Source organism: Palaemon carinicauda, chromosome 18, assembly GCF_036898095.1.
Source record: "Palaemon carinicauda isolate YSFRI2023 chromosome 18, ASM3689809v2, whole genome shotgun sequence".
Classification (NCBI taxonomy): Eukaryota; Metazoa; Arthropoda; class Malacostraca; order Decapoda; family Palaemonidae; genus Palaemon; species Palaemon carinicauda.
This window is the reverse complement of record NC_090742.1, coordinates 60,194,234-60,212,454: the sequence shown is the minus strand read 5'-3', so window position 1 is coordinate 60,212,454 and position 18,221 is coordinate 60,194,234. Positions and strand designations below refer to the sequence as shown.

Here is an 18,221-nt window from a genome sequence, read left to right as displayed (position 1 = left end):
GTGCTGCGACTAGAGGCTGCAAAGATTCTGGACAAAATAAGCCCCACCCCCTGATGACGTCATAGCTAAGCACATTGTCTCATGATTGGCTATGACATCATCAGGGGCGGGGCTTATTTCGCCTGGAATCTCTGCGGTGATTATAGTACCATTTTATATTTACCGAGGGACAACTCTAATACCTTGAAAATATTTTATGGTAGAATATTGTCAACTATCCCTCAGTACAACTTTTGTAGTAGAGTAGTACAATTTTTACTCACAAAATAAATATGAAAAAAATATAGTTATTTTATCATAGAAAAGTTAATTATGTCTATAACTACCTTCCATCTTCATCTCTGTTTTGTCTATCTATCTACTATTTTGTCTGTCACTCACTAAGAGCAAATATTTTTTGTTTCTTCTTCGTTGTTGTCTCGTCAGGCAAGTGTTGGAGACGGCGAGCGATAACTCCACCAACACCACCTCTACTCTCTCCACCACCACCATCACCACCACCACCACAACCACCACCACCACCGCCCCGCCCCTTAGCAACAACGTGAGGGTGGTGGCTCCTCCCCATCTGCCACCTCCCCGCCCCCCTCCCAGACAACCCCCTCGCACAGTTCCCCTCCCCCCTAGCTCTCCCCGGGGACCAAAGAACTCCTCTTCCCCGCACGCCAGACATGTGAGCATCGTTTTTTATTTTTTCTAATTTCATTTTTTATTATTATTTCTGTGTCGCGATGAATTCAATTACTGATCATAACGTAATTGCCATAGATTGGGGGGGTTTAATTTCACACTGTTCATTGCATGGGATTATGAGCTGGAAGGAAGTTTTTTTATTTTGAATTGAAATAGACCACCGCATGTTTCTGGCCATTTGACATATGAATGATGACGTCATTTATAGTCCTTATATATATATACTTTTCTCCTTATTTTAAGTTGCTCATTGCTTTAATTATCATTAAAGTATTAAAAACATTGCTTCTATAAGTGTCGGCTTAGAGCTATATTTGAAATAGAGATATTAACGGATTTTGAGCGAAGCGAAAAATCTATTTTTTGGGTGAGATAGCCATGACGTCCTGATGGAAGGTTCCTTCAGTAGCTTACCCTCAGGAAGATGCTGAAGGAACCTTCCATCGGGACGACATGACTTGAGCCCCAAAAAATAAGATATAGGGCAGAAGAGTAGTAGCTTAAGTTTGGAAATCGTTTGTGATCAGATCAATAGACTGGCGGGGGCCGCCTCCCCCCCGAGGGGTCAGCACCAGCTTGACGACCCGGCTAACGCCGCCCGCCCCCAGCTACAGACAGACAGACAGGCACCTCGCTTCCCTCCCTTAAGGCAGCAGTACCAACCCCGCCCTCCGGCGGCGCAAGGGGCCAGCCCAGCTCGACGTGTCGTGATGAATGGTGACAGGTTAGAATATGAGAAGCCATTCGAAAAAAAAAACATCAAAAAAAAAAAAAAAAATATTTTCAGCATTTTGAAAAATCAAAAATTATAGAATTAATTTTTTTTTGAAAAAGTGCTTTTCATATTTTTCTTCATATAGTAATTTTTTTTTTTTTCAATATCAAGTTTTGGTCTTGATTTTTATTTTATATTAAAAATATCCAAAATAATATTATCAGTATTTTGAAAAAATAATCTTAATTTTTCAAAAATAGTTCTTTTCATATTTATCTTCATATGGTATGTTTTTTTATCGACTTGTAATTTTTAATTTTTAAATTAACGTTTGGTCTTGATTTTTTATTTATTTTACATTTAAAAAGTCAAAAAAAATATATTTTCATTATTTGAAAAATCAAGTCCCCAAAAATTCTTTATTTATAAAAAAATGATTTTGTATTTTTTATATTTTTATATCAACTTATGGTCTTCATTTTGATTTATTTTATATCAACTTTTGGTCTTAAATTTTATTTATTATATATCAACTTGTCTTAATTTTTATCTTTTTTTCAACTTGTGGTCTTAATTTTGATTTATTTTTTATCAACTTTTGGTCTTAATTTTGATTTATTTTTTATCAACTTTTGGTCTTAATTTTGATTTATTTTATATCAACTTTTGGTCTTAATTTTGATTTATTTTTTATCAACTTTTGGTCTTAATTTTGATTTATTTTTTTAACTTTTGGTCTTAATTTTGATTTAATTTATATCAATTTTTGGTCTTAATTTTGATTTAATGTATATCAACTTTTGGTCTTAATTTTGATTTGATTTATATCAACTTATGGTCTTAATTCTGATTTATTTTATATCAACTTTTGGTCTTAAATTTTATTTATTATATATCAACTTGTCTTAATTTTTATCTTTTTTTCAACTTGTGGTCTTAATTTTGATTTATTTTTTATCAACTTTTGGTCTTAATTTTGATTTACTTTTTATCAACTTTTGGTCTTAATTTTGATTTATTTTCTATCAACTTTTGGTCTTAATTTTGATTTATTTTTTATCAACTTTTGGTCTTAATTTTTATTTAATTTATATCAATTTTTGGTCTTAATTTTGATTTATTTTTTATCAACTTTTGGTCTTAATTTTGATTTATTTTTTATCAACTTTTGGTCTTAATTTTGATTTATTTTTTATCAACTTTTGGTCTTAATTTTGATTTAATTTATATCAATTTTTGGTCTTAATTTTGATTTGATTTATATCAACTTGTGGTCTTAATTTTTTATTTATTTTATATCAACTTATGGTCTTAATTCTGAATTATTTTATATCAACTTTTGGTCTTAATTTTTATCTTTTTTTTCACCTTTGTTCTTAATTTTTATTTATTTAATATCAACTTATGGTCTTAATTTTGATTTGATTTATATCAACTTTTGGTCTTAATTTTGATTTATTTTATGTCAACTTTTGGTCTTAATTTTGATTTGATTTATATCAACTTTTGGTCTTAATTTTGATTTATTTTATGTCAACTTTTGGTCTTAATTTTGATTTATTTTATGTCAACTTTTGGTCTTAATTTTGATTTGATTTATGTCAACTTTTGGTCTTAATTTTGATTTATTTTATGTCAACTTTTGGTCTTAATTTTGATTTATTTTATGTCAACTTTTGGTCTTAATTTTGATTTGATTTATATCAACTTTTGGTCTTAATTTTGATTTATTTTATGTCAACTTTTGGTCTTAATTTTGATTTGATTTATATCAACTTTTGGTCTTAATTTTGATTTATTTTATGTCAACTTTTGGTCTTAATTTTGATTTATTTTATGTCAACTTTTGGTCTTAATTTTGATTTGATTTATATCAACTTTTGGTCTTAATTTTGATTTATTTTATGTCAACTTTTGGTCTTAATTTTGATTTGATTTATATCAACTTTTGGTCTTAATTTTGATTTATTTTATGTCAACTTTTGGTCTTAATTTTGATTTATTTTATGTCAACTTTTGGTCTTAATTTTGATTTGATTTATGTCAACTTTTGGTCTTAATTTTGATTTATTTTATGTCAACTTTTGGTCTTAATTTTGATTTATTTTATGTCAACTTTTGGTCTTAATTTTGATTTGATTTATATCAACTTTTGGTCTTAATTTTGATTTATTTTATGTCAACTTTTGGTCTTAATTTTGATTTGATTTATATCAACTTTTGGTCTTAATTTTGATTTATTTTATGTCAACTTTTGGTCTTAATTTTGATTTGATTTATATCAACTTTTGGTCTTAATTTTGATTTATTTTATGTCAACTTTTGGTCTTAATTTTGATTTGATTTATATCAACTTTTGGTCTTAATTTTGATTTATTTTATTTCAACTTTTGGTCTTAATTTTGATTTATTTTATGTCAACTTTTGGTCTTAATTTTGATTTGATTTATATCAACTTGTGGTCTTAATTTTTTATTTATTTTATATCAACTTTTGGTCTTAATTTTAATTTATTTTATATCAATTTGTGGTCATATTTTACTTGTTTGTTTTCATATGACTTGTTGTCTTGCATTTGTGAATCGTGTTTTTTTTTTTTCAAATTTGAAAGTTGATGATGATGATAATGGTGAATGCTCCGGTCTTAGCCGGTTCTCACTTTGTTCCAATACTTTGTTCTCGTGGAAACTAATTTTGTCACCATTTATAGCTTGCGTTATCTTGCTCACTTACACACACACACACACACACACACACACACAAACACACAAACACAAACAAACGCAATCACACACACACGTCACTTTTGACTTTCCTCAAAAGTTGGTCTTCAAGGAAGATCTCCAAGGAATAACTTTAGGTCTGATTATTTTAAATCCCCCATTTTAAGAATTATTATTATTATTAATATTAATAATTAATATGCAGAATGAGGCAGCTTTAGACCTTTGCATAGAATAGCCAATATTTTGTACAATATTTTATACAATTTGGGTCAAAATTGAAGTCGCGATTCCAATTTTTCGTAACGTGTTTCTTTAGCAATTTTGTCTTAAAATGTTTCTTGGCAATTTTGTCTAAAATGTTTCTTGATCAATTTAACTTTAATGTTTCTTGATCAATTTAACTTAAATGTTTCTTAATCAATTTAACTTGAATGTTTCTTAATCGATTTTGTCTAAAATGTTTCTTAACAGATTTTGTCTAAAGTGTTTCTTCATAGATTTTGCCAAAATGTTTTTTAATCAATTTTGTCTAAAATATTTCTTAACTAGTTTTGTCTAAAATGTTTCTTAATCAATTTTGTCTCAAATATTTCTTAACTAGTTTTGTCTAAAATGTTTCTTAATCAATTTTGTCTAAAATATTTCTGAACTAGTTTTGTCTAAAATTTTTCTTAATCAATTTTGTCTAAAATGTTTCTTAATCAATTTTGTCTAAAATGATGCATAAACAATTTTTTCTAAAATATTTCTTAATCAATTTTGTCTAAAATGATGCATAATCAAGTTTACCTAAAATGTTTCTTAATCAATTTAACTTGAATATTCCCAATTCAGTTTTACCTAAATTGGGGCCAAAGAAGTTTTACCTAAAATGGGGCCAAAGACGTTTTACCTAAAATGGGGCCAAAGACGTTTTACCTAAAATGGGGCCTAACAAGTCATACCTATAATGTTGCTTGACTCATTTTATCTAAAATACTTCCCCCTGACGATTTTTCCTAAAATATTAACTAAACAATTTTTCCCTAAAATATTGCCTGACCCCCTATTGTGTAAAATACTGCTTAATTCAACTGGACTGGAATTGTCAACGAAAATTTTTGCCTAGAATTATGCCAAACCAATATTTTTTAATGTATTACATAACCAATTTGGCCATAAAGGAGATCCTATCAACTTAAGATATTGCCTAACTTTTTTTTTCTAGAATATTGCCGTGTAATTTTGCCTAATATTTGCCCAAAATATTACCCAACAATTTTGGCTAAACCTTAACCATATTGCCTAGCATATTTTGCTTAAAACGATGCTAACATAAATGAAATAACCCATAACCCATAACTCATATTTGCCTAAAATATTACCTAATAATTTTGGCTAAACCTAAACCATATTGCCTAACCTATTTTGCTTGAAACGATGCTAACATAAATGAAATAACCCATAACTCATATTTGCCCAGAATATTACCCAACAATTTTGGCTAAACTTGAACCATATTGCCTAACCTATTTTGCTTAAAACGGTGCTAATATAAATGAAATAACCCACAATTTATGAATAAACGAAATTTATTTAGCTTTCGAAAGACCATCTCCCTTCTTCAGAAGAAGAGGAGAAGAGATGGTCCCTTCGAGAGCTCAATAAATTTCACATACAATTTATGAATAAACGAAATTTATTTAGCTTTCGAAGGGCCATCTCCCTTCTTCAGAAGAAGAGGAGAGGAGATGGTCCCTTCGAAAGCTCAATAAATTTATTTTTTTTCATAAATTGTATGTGAAATTTATTAAGTTTTCGAAGAAACATCTCCCTTTTTCAGAAGAGGAATGGAGATAGTCCCTTTGAAAGCTCAATAAATTTAATTTCTTCCATAAATTGTGGGTTATTTTATCATACATCCACGGAAAATTGTATATTTTAATTAATGCTAAAATATTTCCTAAGATATAGCAAATTGAACGTCAATGTTCATAAAATGCCCCCCCCCCCCCTCACAAAAAAAAAAAAATATTACTATTCACATTAGATTCCAATCTTCAGTTATTCCTTACACTAAGAAATTTGATCCAAAACACCACAACAGGCGTTTGTAAAATACAAAACGATAATAGAGATTCCTGAAGACTTAGCCTATATGACCTGCTTAGTTGAAGCATGCAAGCAAGAGGCGTATGCATTTGATTGATTGATTGACAGTTATCAGCATGGCTTTTCGCGCAATGAGAAAAATGTAAGAAAAAAAATTCAAGGACTCATTGATAAGGGAAGTTCAAATGTTTGTGATTTTTCTTTTGGCGTTGTCAACCCACAGACAATTGTACAGTTTTTTTGGCACTATGGATTTTGATCGTCAGTTTTTATCTCTCTCTCTCTCTCTCTCTCTCTCTCTCTCTCTCTCTCTCTCTCTCTCTCTCCTAAATGTTGTATCAACTGTTGCAAGAACGTCCACCATTGAACAAGGTAGGAAAGAAGAGAATATAGCAAATCTCACCTCTGGACTAATGAAGAAACTAGTTTTTTTTTTTTTTTTTTTTTTTTTGAGGTGTTTTCATTTCCAAATTGGCCGCCCGATTTGTATTGTATCTCGTAACTTGTGCAATAATGTAAATAACAATTATGTTGTGATGCAACTCTTACCAACATATGTGGGACAATGTTGCATAAGATTTTTTTTCAACAGGATGAATATTATTATTTGGTAAGTTGACGGGAAGTTTGACAGGTTAGAAATAAGACAAAAATGACACGATTGTAGAAATTGGGTCTTGAAAATGAAATATAAGATACTCTGTAAGTGGATAAGGAGAAAATGGGATAGATTTAATTATCTCTCTCTCTCTCTCTCTCTCTCTCTCTCTCTCTCTCTCTCTCTCTCTCTCTCTCTCTCTCACTAATATGCGCTTTCACAGCAAAATTCTGCCACACGGTTCTCAGTACCATGTAAATACACTGAACGCGCATGGAGGCATGTCACGTGATTATTCCTATGAACTGTGCATACACAACTGCATATTATAATTATATTCCAAATCACAGTCCATAGAAAATATGGATCACATTATGGTAAACACTTGTTTCATTTTGTTCAATAGTGAAAATAAGACTACGACAGAGCCATTTACTGTTGTCGTTCGCTAACGCTTTTCCGTTCTAACTTCAGGTCGAGTGAACGCGACGGATGGGGGACTACTACTACTACTACTCTCCCTTCCATAACAGCAGCACCGCGGTACCAGGTAGAACAGCCACAGCCACAGCAGCAGCAGCAACAACAGCAATCACAGCAGCAGCAGCAGCAGCAGCATAGGGGTAGGGGAAGACAGTACGGACGAGGGAGGACCCGGCAGAGGCAACACCAACAGCAACACGAGAGACAGGATACTAAAGGTGCCGTCAACGGCGAGCTTCCTGTCCATCAGACACAGTCGAGAGGTGGCGAAGGGCAGCGACCACCCTCTTTAACCAGAGGCACGGGAGGAGCTCGTAACCAGTACCACTCGCAGAGGGATGACTCCAGAGGGAGATCGGAGGCGATGGCACAGCCTGGACCATCTGGCAGAGACTCCTCCCAGGGTAATCGCGGAGGGCGACACGGGAGAGACGGCTCGGTAGGTGATGGCGGAGGCAGCTCCACCAGCAACAATCATCCCTCTACCGCCACTTCATCCTCGGCTCTGGCGGACCAGAAGCGAGGTCTCCAGAATGCCGCGCAAGAACAGGAAGGCCGCCCTGAGAATCGCCAGAAGCGCAATGGACGCGGACATAGGAGGGCAGGCCGTGGACGCCCTCGCAAGGATAAACACAACGTATCGGCTGAAGTATCTGAAGGAGGTGGAGGGGGAGAACATCACCACCACCAGTAGTGAACTGGGAAACCCCTCAATTTGGGCTTTTCCTTTTTTTTGGAGGGGGAGGGTCCTCCGGAGACGAAGCTGTGTAAACACAAAAAAAACTATTACAATGCTATGCATATTGTAGATCGCTTCGCGGAAGTTAGTCTTTTGCCTGGGATTAACACCCTTGGAGCACTTGTTTCTGTAGCCGCTATACTCTTGTGGCGTTAACTTAAAAATAAAAACTATTTAAACGAAGAAGTGGTTTCCTTCATTGCAGCTCTGCCTGTGTGAGTCTTTGCAAGTCATGAAATAGCAAGGTAGATATTTGCACTCTCGTAGTCAGACACACGCTTGTAAGTGAAAAATGGTAAAACACCAGGTCTATCAGTTTCCTTCATTGCAGCTCTGCCTGTGTGAGTCTTTGCAGGTCATGAAATAGCAAGGTAGATATTTGCACTTTCGTAGTCAGACACACGCTTGTGTGCGGAAAATGGTAAACCACCAGGTCCATCAGTTTCAAATTGAAATGATCAAGATACTAGCTACAAAGGAGGAAGAATGGATGCTAGATTTATTAAGAGTATTATGGGAACAGGAAATAATATCTAAAGACTCGGAGGAGAGTCTAATGGTATCCCTATTTAAGCAGAAAGGTGATGTCATGGAATATGGTAACAACATGGGAGTTAAACTAACAGAGCATGATTCGAAAGTTTTTGAGAAGGTAGTGGATGAGAGATTGTAAAGATTTAGAAACAGCAGTATGGCTTCATAAGGGGGCGAAGGAGTGTGGATGCCATCTTTATAGTAAGGCAACCACAAGAAAATTATGTTCTTCTGTACTTTTGTAGATCAAGATTGATTATGGTTTGGTGCTTGAAGAAGTGGAAAGTCACAGAGAGAAATTATGTTTTGGTGCTTGAAGAAGTGGAGAGTCCCAGAGAGAAATTATGTTTTGGTGCTTGAGGAAGGAAATCCCCAGAGAAGTTTATTGAAATGTTTTAGATGATGTACAAAAGATCAAGGACAAAACTAGTAATAGCAGTTGGGGAAACTGAAACTTTTGAAGTTGATTACACTATGGATCATCAACAAGCCCATTGTTATGTGTGCTGGTCATGAATGTGTTCAGTGAAGAGATCAGAAATGGAGTGTTGAAGTTGCTACATGCAGATGAATTGGTGATTACCATTGGAGGAAGACTTACAGAGAAGAGTTCTAAAGTGGCAGGAGACTTTGGAGATGGGGGCCCTTGATGGTGAATGTGGATAAGACTGGTGTTATGGTAAGCAGTAAGGAAGGTAGGAACAGGATAAGCTCTTATTACAGAGTCGGCACAATTTAGAAACTTGGGATTTACTATAAGATAGGTGGGATGTTGTGAGGCTGAAGCAGAGAATAAGATAAAAGCACCCTGGGGGAAGTGAAGGTAGGTAGCAGAAATGGTATGTGATAAAGAAATGCCAAACAAGTTAAAGGTCGCGATCTATAGCACAGTGATAAAGCCAATGTTAACGTAAGGATATGAAACGTCTTTAAGATGAAAAGAGGAAGCAAAGCTTAAGAGATGAGAATATTGAGGCGGATAATAAGAATACCACTTCATGAGAGATTGGAAAATGATGCAATAAGAAGAATGGCAGGCGTAGTAAAGAGTCGATGATGATGGTGCGGACCACTGTTGAAGATGGAAGGTGAGGAGGACTTGGGAAGAACTTATAACGAGGGGAAAGATCGAGAGAGAGGCAGAGAATTAGACGGCTAGATAAGGTGAAGGATGATATGGAGAGAAAAGGTATGGGGGAAGAGGATGCCTTTGATCGAAGGCATTGGAAAGGGTGCATCAGACAACCAACCCCTTATTGTAGGAATAATGGTGGGAAATTATTACCGGTATTATTATTACTAGCTAAGCTATAACCCTTGTTGGAAAAGCAGGATGCTATAAGCCCAAGGGCTCCAATAAGGAAAATAGCCCAGTGAGGAAAGGAGATAAGGAAACCGATAGAATAGTGTGCCTGAGTGTACCCTCAAGAAAGAGAACTCTAACCCAAGATAGTGGAAGACCATGGTACAGAGGCAATAGCACAATTCAAGATTATAGAACGAAGAAGAAGAAGACATGCCTGTAAGGAAACCGATAGAATAGTGTGCCTGAGTGTACCCTCAAGCAAGAGAACTCTAACCTAAGATAGTGGAAGACCATGGTACAGAGGCTATGGCACTACCCAAGACTATAGAACGAAGAAGAAGAAGAAGAAGACATGCTTATATACGATTGTTTTTTTTTAGATAGTTTACTAATTTTGAAATTCATTAGTTGGTCCTAAATTATGGTACTGACGGAAATGCTATAGATAACCTCTACTGTTATCACCTGCATCCGGTTTGTTTTGGGTGACGCGCCCAGATCTAGACGACCCTTGGTTGAATACACCAGCGTAGAAATCTGTTCCATATGTGATAGTGTTCTGTGGATAAATCTTCACTCTTTTTTTTTCGTTGTGGATAACGAGATGGGTCCCAGCCTTATCGCCTGAGAGTCAAAATCTAATCTGGTGGTGTGGTATCTTCTCGGAGCAAAGATAAGGTATAGTTATGATCAGCTGATTGAGTGACAGTTGGATAACATATAAAAAAAGCTTTCTCAGTTTGTTCAGATTTAAAATTATTAATTTATATGATCAGCTGATTGAGTGACAGTTGGATAACATATAAAAAAAGCTTTCTCAGTTTGTTCAGATTTAAAATGATTAATTTATATGATCAGCTGATTGAGTGACAGTTGGATAACATATAAAAAAAGCTTTCTCAGTTTGTTCAGATTTAAAATGATTAATTTATATGATCAGCTGATTGAGTGACAGTTGGATAACCTATAAAAAAAGCTTTCTCAGTTTGTTCAGATTTAAAATGATTCATTTATATGATCAGCTGATTGAGTGACAGTTGGATAACATATAAAAAGCTTTCTCAGTTTGTTCAGATTTAAAATTATTAATTTATATGATCAGCTGATTGAGTGACAGTTGGATAACATATAAAAAAAGCTTTCTCAGTTTGTTCAGATTTAAAATGATTCATTTATATGATCAGCTGATTGAGTGACAGTTGGATAACATATAAAAAAAGCTTTCTCAGTTTGTTCAGATTTAAAATGATTCATTTATATGATCAACTGATTGAATGACAGTTGGATAACATAAAAAAAACTTTCTCAGTTTGTTCAGATTTAAAATGATTCATTTATATGATCAGCTGATTGAGTGACAGTTGGATAACATAAAAAAAACTTTCTCAGTTTGTTCAGATTTAAAATGATTCATTTATATGATCAGCTGATTGAGTGACAGTTGGATAACATATAAAAAGCTTTCTCAGTTTGTTCAGATTTAAAATTATTAATTTATATGATCAGCTGATTGAGTGACAGTTGGATAACATATAAAAAAAAGCTTTCTAAGTTTGTTCAGATTTAAAATGATTCGTTTATATTTCATGTGATATTTTAAGATTTAAAAAAGTTAAGTTGGGAAGTTTTCAGTGAATAATTGGAGAGATGTTTTCCGATAATGAAAATAGAATAATATAAGTTTTAGTACATACATACATATACCAAGGCGCTTCCTACATTAAACAAATGAAAAAATGGGACCTCTCCTTTCCGTTCCTCACAGCCTGACAAGGGACTCAACCGAGTTTGCTTGGTACTGTGAGAAGGAAAATCAAATATTTTCAGATATAGAAAACCGATCAATCGTAAGCATTAGTAAAAACTTTCTGTACAATAATAATAAAAAGCTATGCTATTTTCTAATGAAAGACTCGAACCTAAAATACGTGTAGAAAATTAGAATTTATGTAAAGAACTAATCTCTAATCACGACTTTATCAGACAAATCTAAGTGAAGTCGTAACTAGTTTTATAAATATCCTTCTCTCGATAAGTCAGAGCAATTTACTGTACAGTAGACATTGTTAAAGGGTCTTTGATAAGTACGTTCACCCACTTTTTAGCTTTCTTTACCTTCATCCCTTATTACATAGCCGCTGAGTGGCCTCCCTTGTCCCCAGCGACGTGACACAAATTTGTAAAGTGGAAGACATTTACATTATTATTATTATTATTATTATTATTATTATTATTATTATTATTATTATTATTATTATTATTACTTGCTAAACTGCGACCCTAGTTGGAAAAGCAGGATGCTATAAGCCCAAGGGGCTCCAACAGCGAAAATAGCTCAGTGAGGAAAGGAAACAAAGAAAACTAAACTATTTTAAGAAGAGCAACAACATCAGAATGAATATTTTCTATATATACTATAAAAACTTTAACAAAGCAAGTGGAAGAGAAATAAGATGGAATAGTGTGCCCGAGCGTACCCTCAACCAAGAGAACTCTAAGCCAAAACATATGGAGCCTTCGCGTGTCTTTGAGGGTTTTGAACATCCAAAGTTCAAACTTGCAGCGAATAATTTTATGTTGAACTGGCTGACATAATTTTTTTTATAGTTTATATATAGAAGATTTATTTTAATGTTATTGTGCTTGAAATATTTTATATTAATTGTTCATCAGTTCTAGTTTGATTTCCTCATTGGGCTATTTTCCTTGTTGGAGCCCTTGGGCTTATAGCATCCTGCTCTTCCAACTAGGGTTGCAGCTTAGCAAGTAATAATAATGATATAGGAATATTTTATAATTTCAAATTATTATTATTATTATTATTATTATTATTATTATTATTATTATTATTATTATTATTATTTCTAATCCAAATATAGATTTGCAACATTTTCGTATATCGAAAGTCAAAATAAATCAAACATTGAAATACAAATAGAATAATTTCTTCAAAAGAATTAAATCTTTTTTTGGTAACTTAGATTTCACAGGCCTTACGTGAGAACTTTCATCCACTATGTATGAAAAGGAAGAGAGGCCTGATATGGACGTCTGGACTCAACCATTCAACCTGAGAAGAGAGTTAAAGCTAGAAACAAGTTCATATTAAACTGGTTATCATTTTATGAGTATTATTATTGTTATTAATTGATAACCTACAACCCTAATTGGAAAAGCAGGATGCTATAAGCCCAGGTTCCCCAACAGGGAAAAGAGCTCAGTGAGGAAAGGAAACAAGGGAAAATTAAATATTTTAAGAATAGTGACAACATTAAAATAAATATCTCATATATAAACTAAACAATCTAACAAAACAAGAGGAAGAGAAATTAGATAGAATAGTGTGCCCGAGTGTACCCTAAAGAAAGAGAACTCTAACTCAAGACAATGGAAGACCATGGTACAGAGGCTATGGCACTACCCAAGACTAAGAGATCGATGGTTTGATTTTGGAGTGTCCCTCTCCTAGAAGAGCAGCTTACCATAGCTACAGTCTCTTCTACCCTTACCAAGAGGAAATTACCCACTGTACAATTACTGTGCAGTAGTTAAGCCCTTGAGAGAAGGAGAATTGTTTGGTAATCTCAGTGTGGTCAGGTGTATGAGGACAGAGGAGAATCTTTAAAGAATAGGCCAGACTATTCAGTGTATGAAGAAGAATTATGAGTATTGTTTATCTTAGTGAACTTTTGCACTTCATCAATCAACAATCTGAAAACTCTATTGACCAATAACAGGATAGGAATTCAAATACGAGTTAGAACACTGAAAACCTATATGTGGTCAACACTTACTTGCGGCTCAGAGACATATGAGATATAGGCATTAAACAAGAACTTGAAAGATAAGATAAATGCAGCTGAATTGTGGTTTTACAGAAGAATGTTGAAGATTCCATGAACTGAGACAGAAGAAAAAGAGGAGATATTGAGAAGAGTGAATCAGGAGAGATCACTTCTAAAAGTGATAAGGAGGAATCAGATGGAATATCTGGGACGTGCAATAAGAAGAGAAAAGGTCAAGATTTTGTGTCTTATGGGAAAGATAGAGGGGAGAAGAGCAAGAGGCTGACAAAGAATAAAGTTTCTGGAGAGCTTACTGGAAGATGTAGATGAGACTGTAACAGCTGAACAATTAATACAGAGAGCTAGAGACAGAACCAGGTGGAGGCAATTGACAGCCCACGTCGAGGACATGGCACTAGATAGATTTTAGTGGAATTAAACTTAATTTTCAAACTTGCCCTATTTATATACTCTCCCAAAAGAATCTTCACACAGAATTCAAACTCAAGTTTATAGAAACTATTTCTGAACACCTTTAAGCTGGGAAATCGTGAGATCTATTTCTGATAGTTTTTTTTATATGTGTATAAGATACCTCTCCGAATTCCAGCTCTGAAGTTCCAACACTATTTTTCTCTGACAGAGATGAAGACGAAGCCAGTTGTTCACGACATCAAGACCTTCATTACCTGGTGGTCGGTTGTCAAGGTAAGATGGGAAGCACAGGTAGGGCATTACAACTCTATGATCCCTCACAGGGAGTGGTGCCACGAGCGCACATCAAACGGTGGACTGTAGGCATTACTTACTGGTCTTAAAAAGTGGCTCATGAATGATAGAGGCAAGATGAGACAATATCCTAGAAGCTGACCATGTTTACATATGATCAGCGTTCAAGGCCCCCCCCCCATCAAGCTAGGGCCAAGCAATGACTGTTGATGATTTACCTGGTATAACTATAGGCAATTCCAAGCTCACATTGATGGTGTGGTTGCAGACACTACCAGACTATCGAGCTTGGGCAAATCTCTAAGGGCCCGGCCAGACCAAGAGCGGCTAGCGGCGAGGTTAGCGACAAGAGGTTATGGCGGCAAATTGAAACCTTGGGTATCTTATGTAGGTGGCCAGATAGGAGGCGCGAGGCTTCCCGCGCCTCCTATCTGGCCACCTACATAAGATACCTAAGGTTTTAATTTGCCGCCATAACCTCTTGTCGCTAACCTCGCCGCTAGCCGCGCTTGGTCTGGCCGAGCCCTAACTTCCATCCAACAGATTCCCAGACAGGGACGTTTTCAATAGGCTAACTAAACATCTTTTTGGCCCCAAGCTGCACCTGCTTTTTGAACTTCCTTTATACCTCCGTTCACACTTTGTTTCTTCCATCTTGTTATCCAATTTCTAACTTTTACTTCATAGTACAACGGTTGGTTTTCCACCCAGTTGCTCATATGTGCTGATTCGTCTCCGAGGACCCAGCGCTGGGCCGTATGTGTCAAATTCTTAAGTGCAATCCTACTCCATGTTCAGTGTACCAACTGGATTTGCAGCGTAGTTTGTAATGTTATGGAAAATGTCATCAATAATGATATATATATAAAGTATATACTGTATATGTATACATGAACCTATATGTAGAGAGTATTCCTTCCCCAGGAGAAACCATCTCTTGCTAAGAATGCCAGACAGAGTTTAGGAGAATGGAATCTACAGGACGAACATTTTCAGGTAAATTCAGATTTTTTTTTCCAGATACCCCCATGTGTCATTTGCAATCAAGAAAACTTATCTAAATAGCATTTTTTTCTGTATTATCTTTGTTGTTTCCATCAGTAAAACATACTGTACATAAGTTTACCTCCCTTGTAAGATTAGATTTATATATATATGTTTTCTATTGATTACAAAAGGTTTTTATGCTTGGCATTCACGAGTGTTTGTGTATTTTCAGTTATATATCAACACCAACAACAGTTATGATTATAATAGGTAGAGTTCATCTTGTTTCCACCAGGCAGAGTGTTGGGAATCCACAGCTGGTCTGGCAAAGGTGTTAAAACCGAAAGAAGCTGAGGTCACCCTCGCAACCAATGAACCATGGCTTTTGGCCGGGCTCGAAGGAGTCCTTCAGTCCCTGAAAGATGTTAGTACACGTTAATCGCTCTATCACTCTCTACATCAACTGTGTTTTCATACCTATGTAATTATGAATCCAAAACTCATTTTAAACATCCTAAAAACCTGTATTGTACTCAACAGATCAACTGCCAATGCAGAGCCCATTGGCGTCGAGAATGGCAACTATTCGCTAGAGGTATAACCAAGGGCATGTCGCTATTGCTGGGGTACTGCAAACCTTCAATGGTGGCCCTTGTACTTCCTGATGACAGTGACTCATCTGACTATAACGCTCTGCCAAGGTTCATTTCTGCTCTGACTAAGTCCTCCTGCTCAGTTAACCTTTTGCTGGAGGGAGACTTCTTGTCTAAGAATGACATGCAGACCTCTGATTACCTGTTACTGCCCTGTCTTATAAACACAGCCAAGTTCAGACTGCGACGGCTTTCTTGTCATCTGGGGGTCAAAGCAGCTGACCTCTTTTACAATAACGACAAGACTGCCGAGAGCAGCGAAGAAGACTTCCCATCGGCTAGGCAACCACCCGCCAACCCAACTCTGCCGGTCATTCGGTACCTAGAAGTTCTAAAGGTTAAGATAGCAGCAATTGAAGTCATATCTCTGTTGAGTGACTGTCTGCCCTACCTCGAGCTTCTGCAGGATCTAGAAATTCACCTGGTTCTGCAAAGCACTGTATCGTCTGATGACATTCCCCAGATTTCTTTTGCGAAGGACAGGTTCACTCTCCGCTTGGACCACATTACGGATAGCAGGGCAGAATGGGCGGGTAACATAACAGCCTCTCTGAGCCGAAAGTACGCCAGTATTTGGTTATGTAGCTGTTACATGTCTTATGTAGGAGGAAGGGTGTTCTTGGATCAGCTGAGAGATAACAGTACACTCGTGAAAACTATTCACGTGTTTGCGGCTAATTCCTCCAGACCTAATGGGAAGCAGTTCCTTACGCTGTCTATCCAGGCTAGTTCCCTTGCTTCTCAGACTGTACTTTATTGGTAAGGGTAGGAATTTAACAGAACAGAAAACACATTCAGAGTAAGAGCACATTATTATTATTATTATTATTATTATTATTATTATTATTATTATTATTATTATTATTACTATCCAAGCTACAACCCTAGTTGGAAAAGCATGATGCTATAAGCCCAGGGGCTCCAACAGGGAAAAATAGCCCAGTGAGGAAAGGAAATAAATAAATGAAGAGAACAAATTAACAATAAATCATTCTAAAAAATTATGCACAGCAGATGTTACCTCCTGGATTTCAGCAAGGGTTTTAGGATTAAATAAGGAAATATTATATCATTGTACTCACTTTAGTGTCAAATAAAGTATTTATATTTAGCTGTTTTTCCGTCTTACCTTTTTCTAGTTATTTCTAGAGACTCCAAATTCTAACTGTAAATTCTCCGTGCAACCACAGTTCTTCCCCACTGTTATACCATCCTTCAAAAGAAGACAGAATTACTGATAAATATACATAAAATTTGGATGTTACTAAACAAACTCTGGGCCTTATGACCAAAATTTACAAATTCAATGAATATAAGTACTTCCAGTTATAATCACGAATGATGATGGCAAGAGAAAGGGGAAGAACCTGACATCAATAATACTAAAATAAATCTTTCATATATAAACTATAAAATCTTCAAAATAACAAGAGGAAGAGAAACTAGAATAGTGAGCCCGAGTGTACCCTCAAGCAAGAGCTAACCAAAGACAATGGAGGACCATGGTATAGAGGCTATGACACTACCCGAGACTAAAGAACAATGGTTTGATTTTGGATTGTCCTTCTCCTAGAAGAGCTGTTTACCATAGCTAAAGAGTCCTTTCTACCCTTGCTAAGAGGAAAGTAGCCACTGAACAATTGCAGTGCAGTAGTTAGCCACTTGATATAAGAAGAATTGTTTGGTAGTTTCAGTGTTGTTAAATGTATGAGGAAAGAGGAGAAGAATAAGCCAGACTCTTTTGTGTGAAGATGAAATGAGCCATAACGAGAGAGAGAGAGAGAGAGAGAGAGAGAGAGAGAGAGAGAGAGAGAGAGAGAGAGAGAGAGAGAGAGAGAGAGAGAGAGAGAGAGAGAGAGGGAGAGAGAGAGACCCAATGTAGTACTCACTGGCCAGTCAAAGGACCCTATAACTTTATAGCGGTAGTATCTCAACGGGTGGCTGGTGTCTTGGTCAGCCCACTACCTGTAATAGTTAAACTGTCTCCCTTGGTCGCTTAGAATTCATATAGTCTTTCATAAGAGAATGTTTAGAAGGGACGAAAATAGAAAGGAATAATGTGTAAAATGTTAGATAAAAATTAATTAATTTTTATGATTCTTCGCGTCAGCAAGTTACTATACATTATTATATATTTGTCAGAGAAGAAGCTATGCTGAAAGAAGATGATAAACTAGGAAAA

At 35.4% G+C, this 18,221-nt stretch overlaps 2 protein-coding genes across 4 annotated transcripts in view; both read left to right on the top strand.

Annotated features, from left to right (window-relative positions):
- LOC137657829 (uncharacterized) overlaps positions 1-8,242 on the top strand; it is a 66,953-nt gene extending 58,711 nt beyond the window's left edge. The window contains exons 8-10 of one of the 3 annotated variants that reach the window (XM_068392398.1): positions 427-673; positions 1,221-1,417; positions 7,298-8,242. In XM_068392398.1, the coding sequence (XP_068248499.1) occupies positions 427-673; positions 1,221-1,417; positions 7,298-8,000 (1,147 nt within the window). In that variant the 3' untranslated portion in view covers positions 8,001-8,242. The remainder of the gene's footprint in view (positions 1-426; positions 674-1,220; positions 1,418-7,297) is intronic. The other 2 variants (XM_068392399.1, XM_068392400.1) reach the window with 2 other exon arrangements.
- Positions 8,243-10,357: 2,115 nt separating this feature from the next.
- Positions 10,358-16,868, top strand: LOC137657079 (uncharacterized). The gene is made up of 5 exons (XM_068391442.1): positions 10,358-10,563; positions 14,314-14,378; positions 15,324-15,395; positions 15,682-15,810; positions 15,927-16,868. The coding sequence occupies exons 2-5, from the start codon at positions 14,316-14,318 to the stop codon at positions 16,800-16,802; spliced, it is 1,140 nt and encodes a 379-aa protein (XP_068247543.1). The 5' UTR covers positions 10,358-10,563; positions 14,314-14,315; the 3' UTR covers positions 16,803-16,868.
- Positions 16,869-18,221: the final 1,353 nt, after the last annotated feature.

Bases quoted from the DNA above. Each gene is read 5' to 3' on its own strand.
- LOC137657079 (XM_068391442.1), top strand. From the start codon at position 14,316: ATGAAGACGAAGCCAGTTGTTCACGACATCAAGACCTTCATTACCTGG. The intron at 14,379-15,323 runs GTAAGATGGGAA...TTCCTTCCCCAG, and splicing joins CCTGGTGGTCGGTTGTCAAG to GAGAAACCATCTCTTGCTAA. The intron at 15,396-15,681 runs GTAAATTCAGAT...TGTTTCCACCAG, and splicing joins TACAGGACGAACATTTTCAG to GCAGAGTGTTGGGAATCCAC.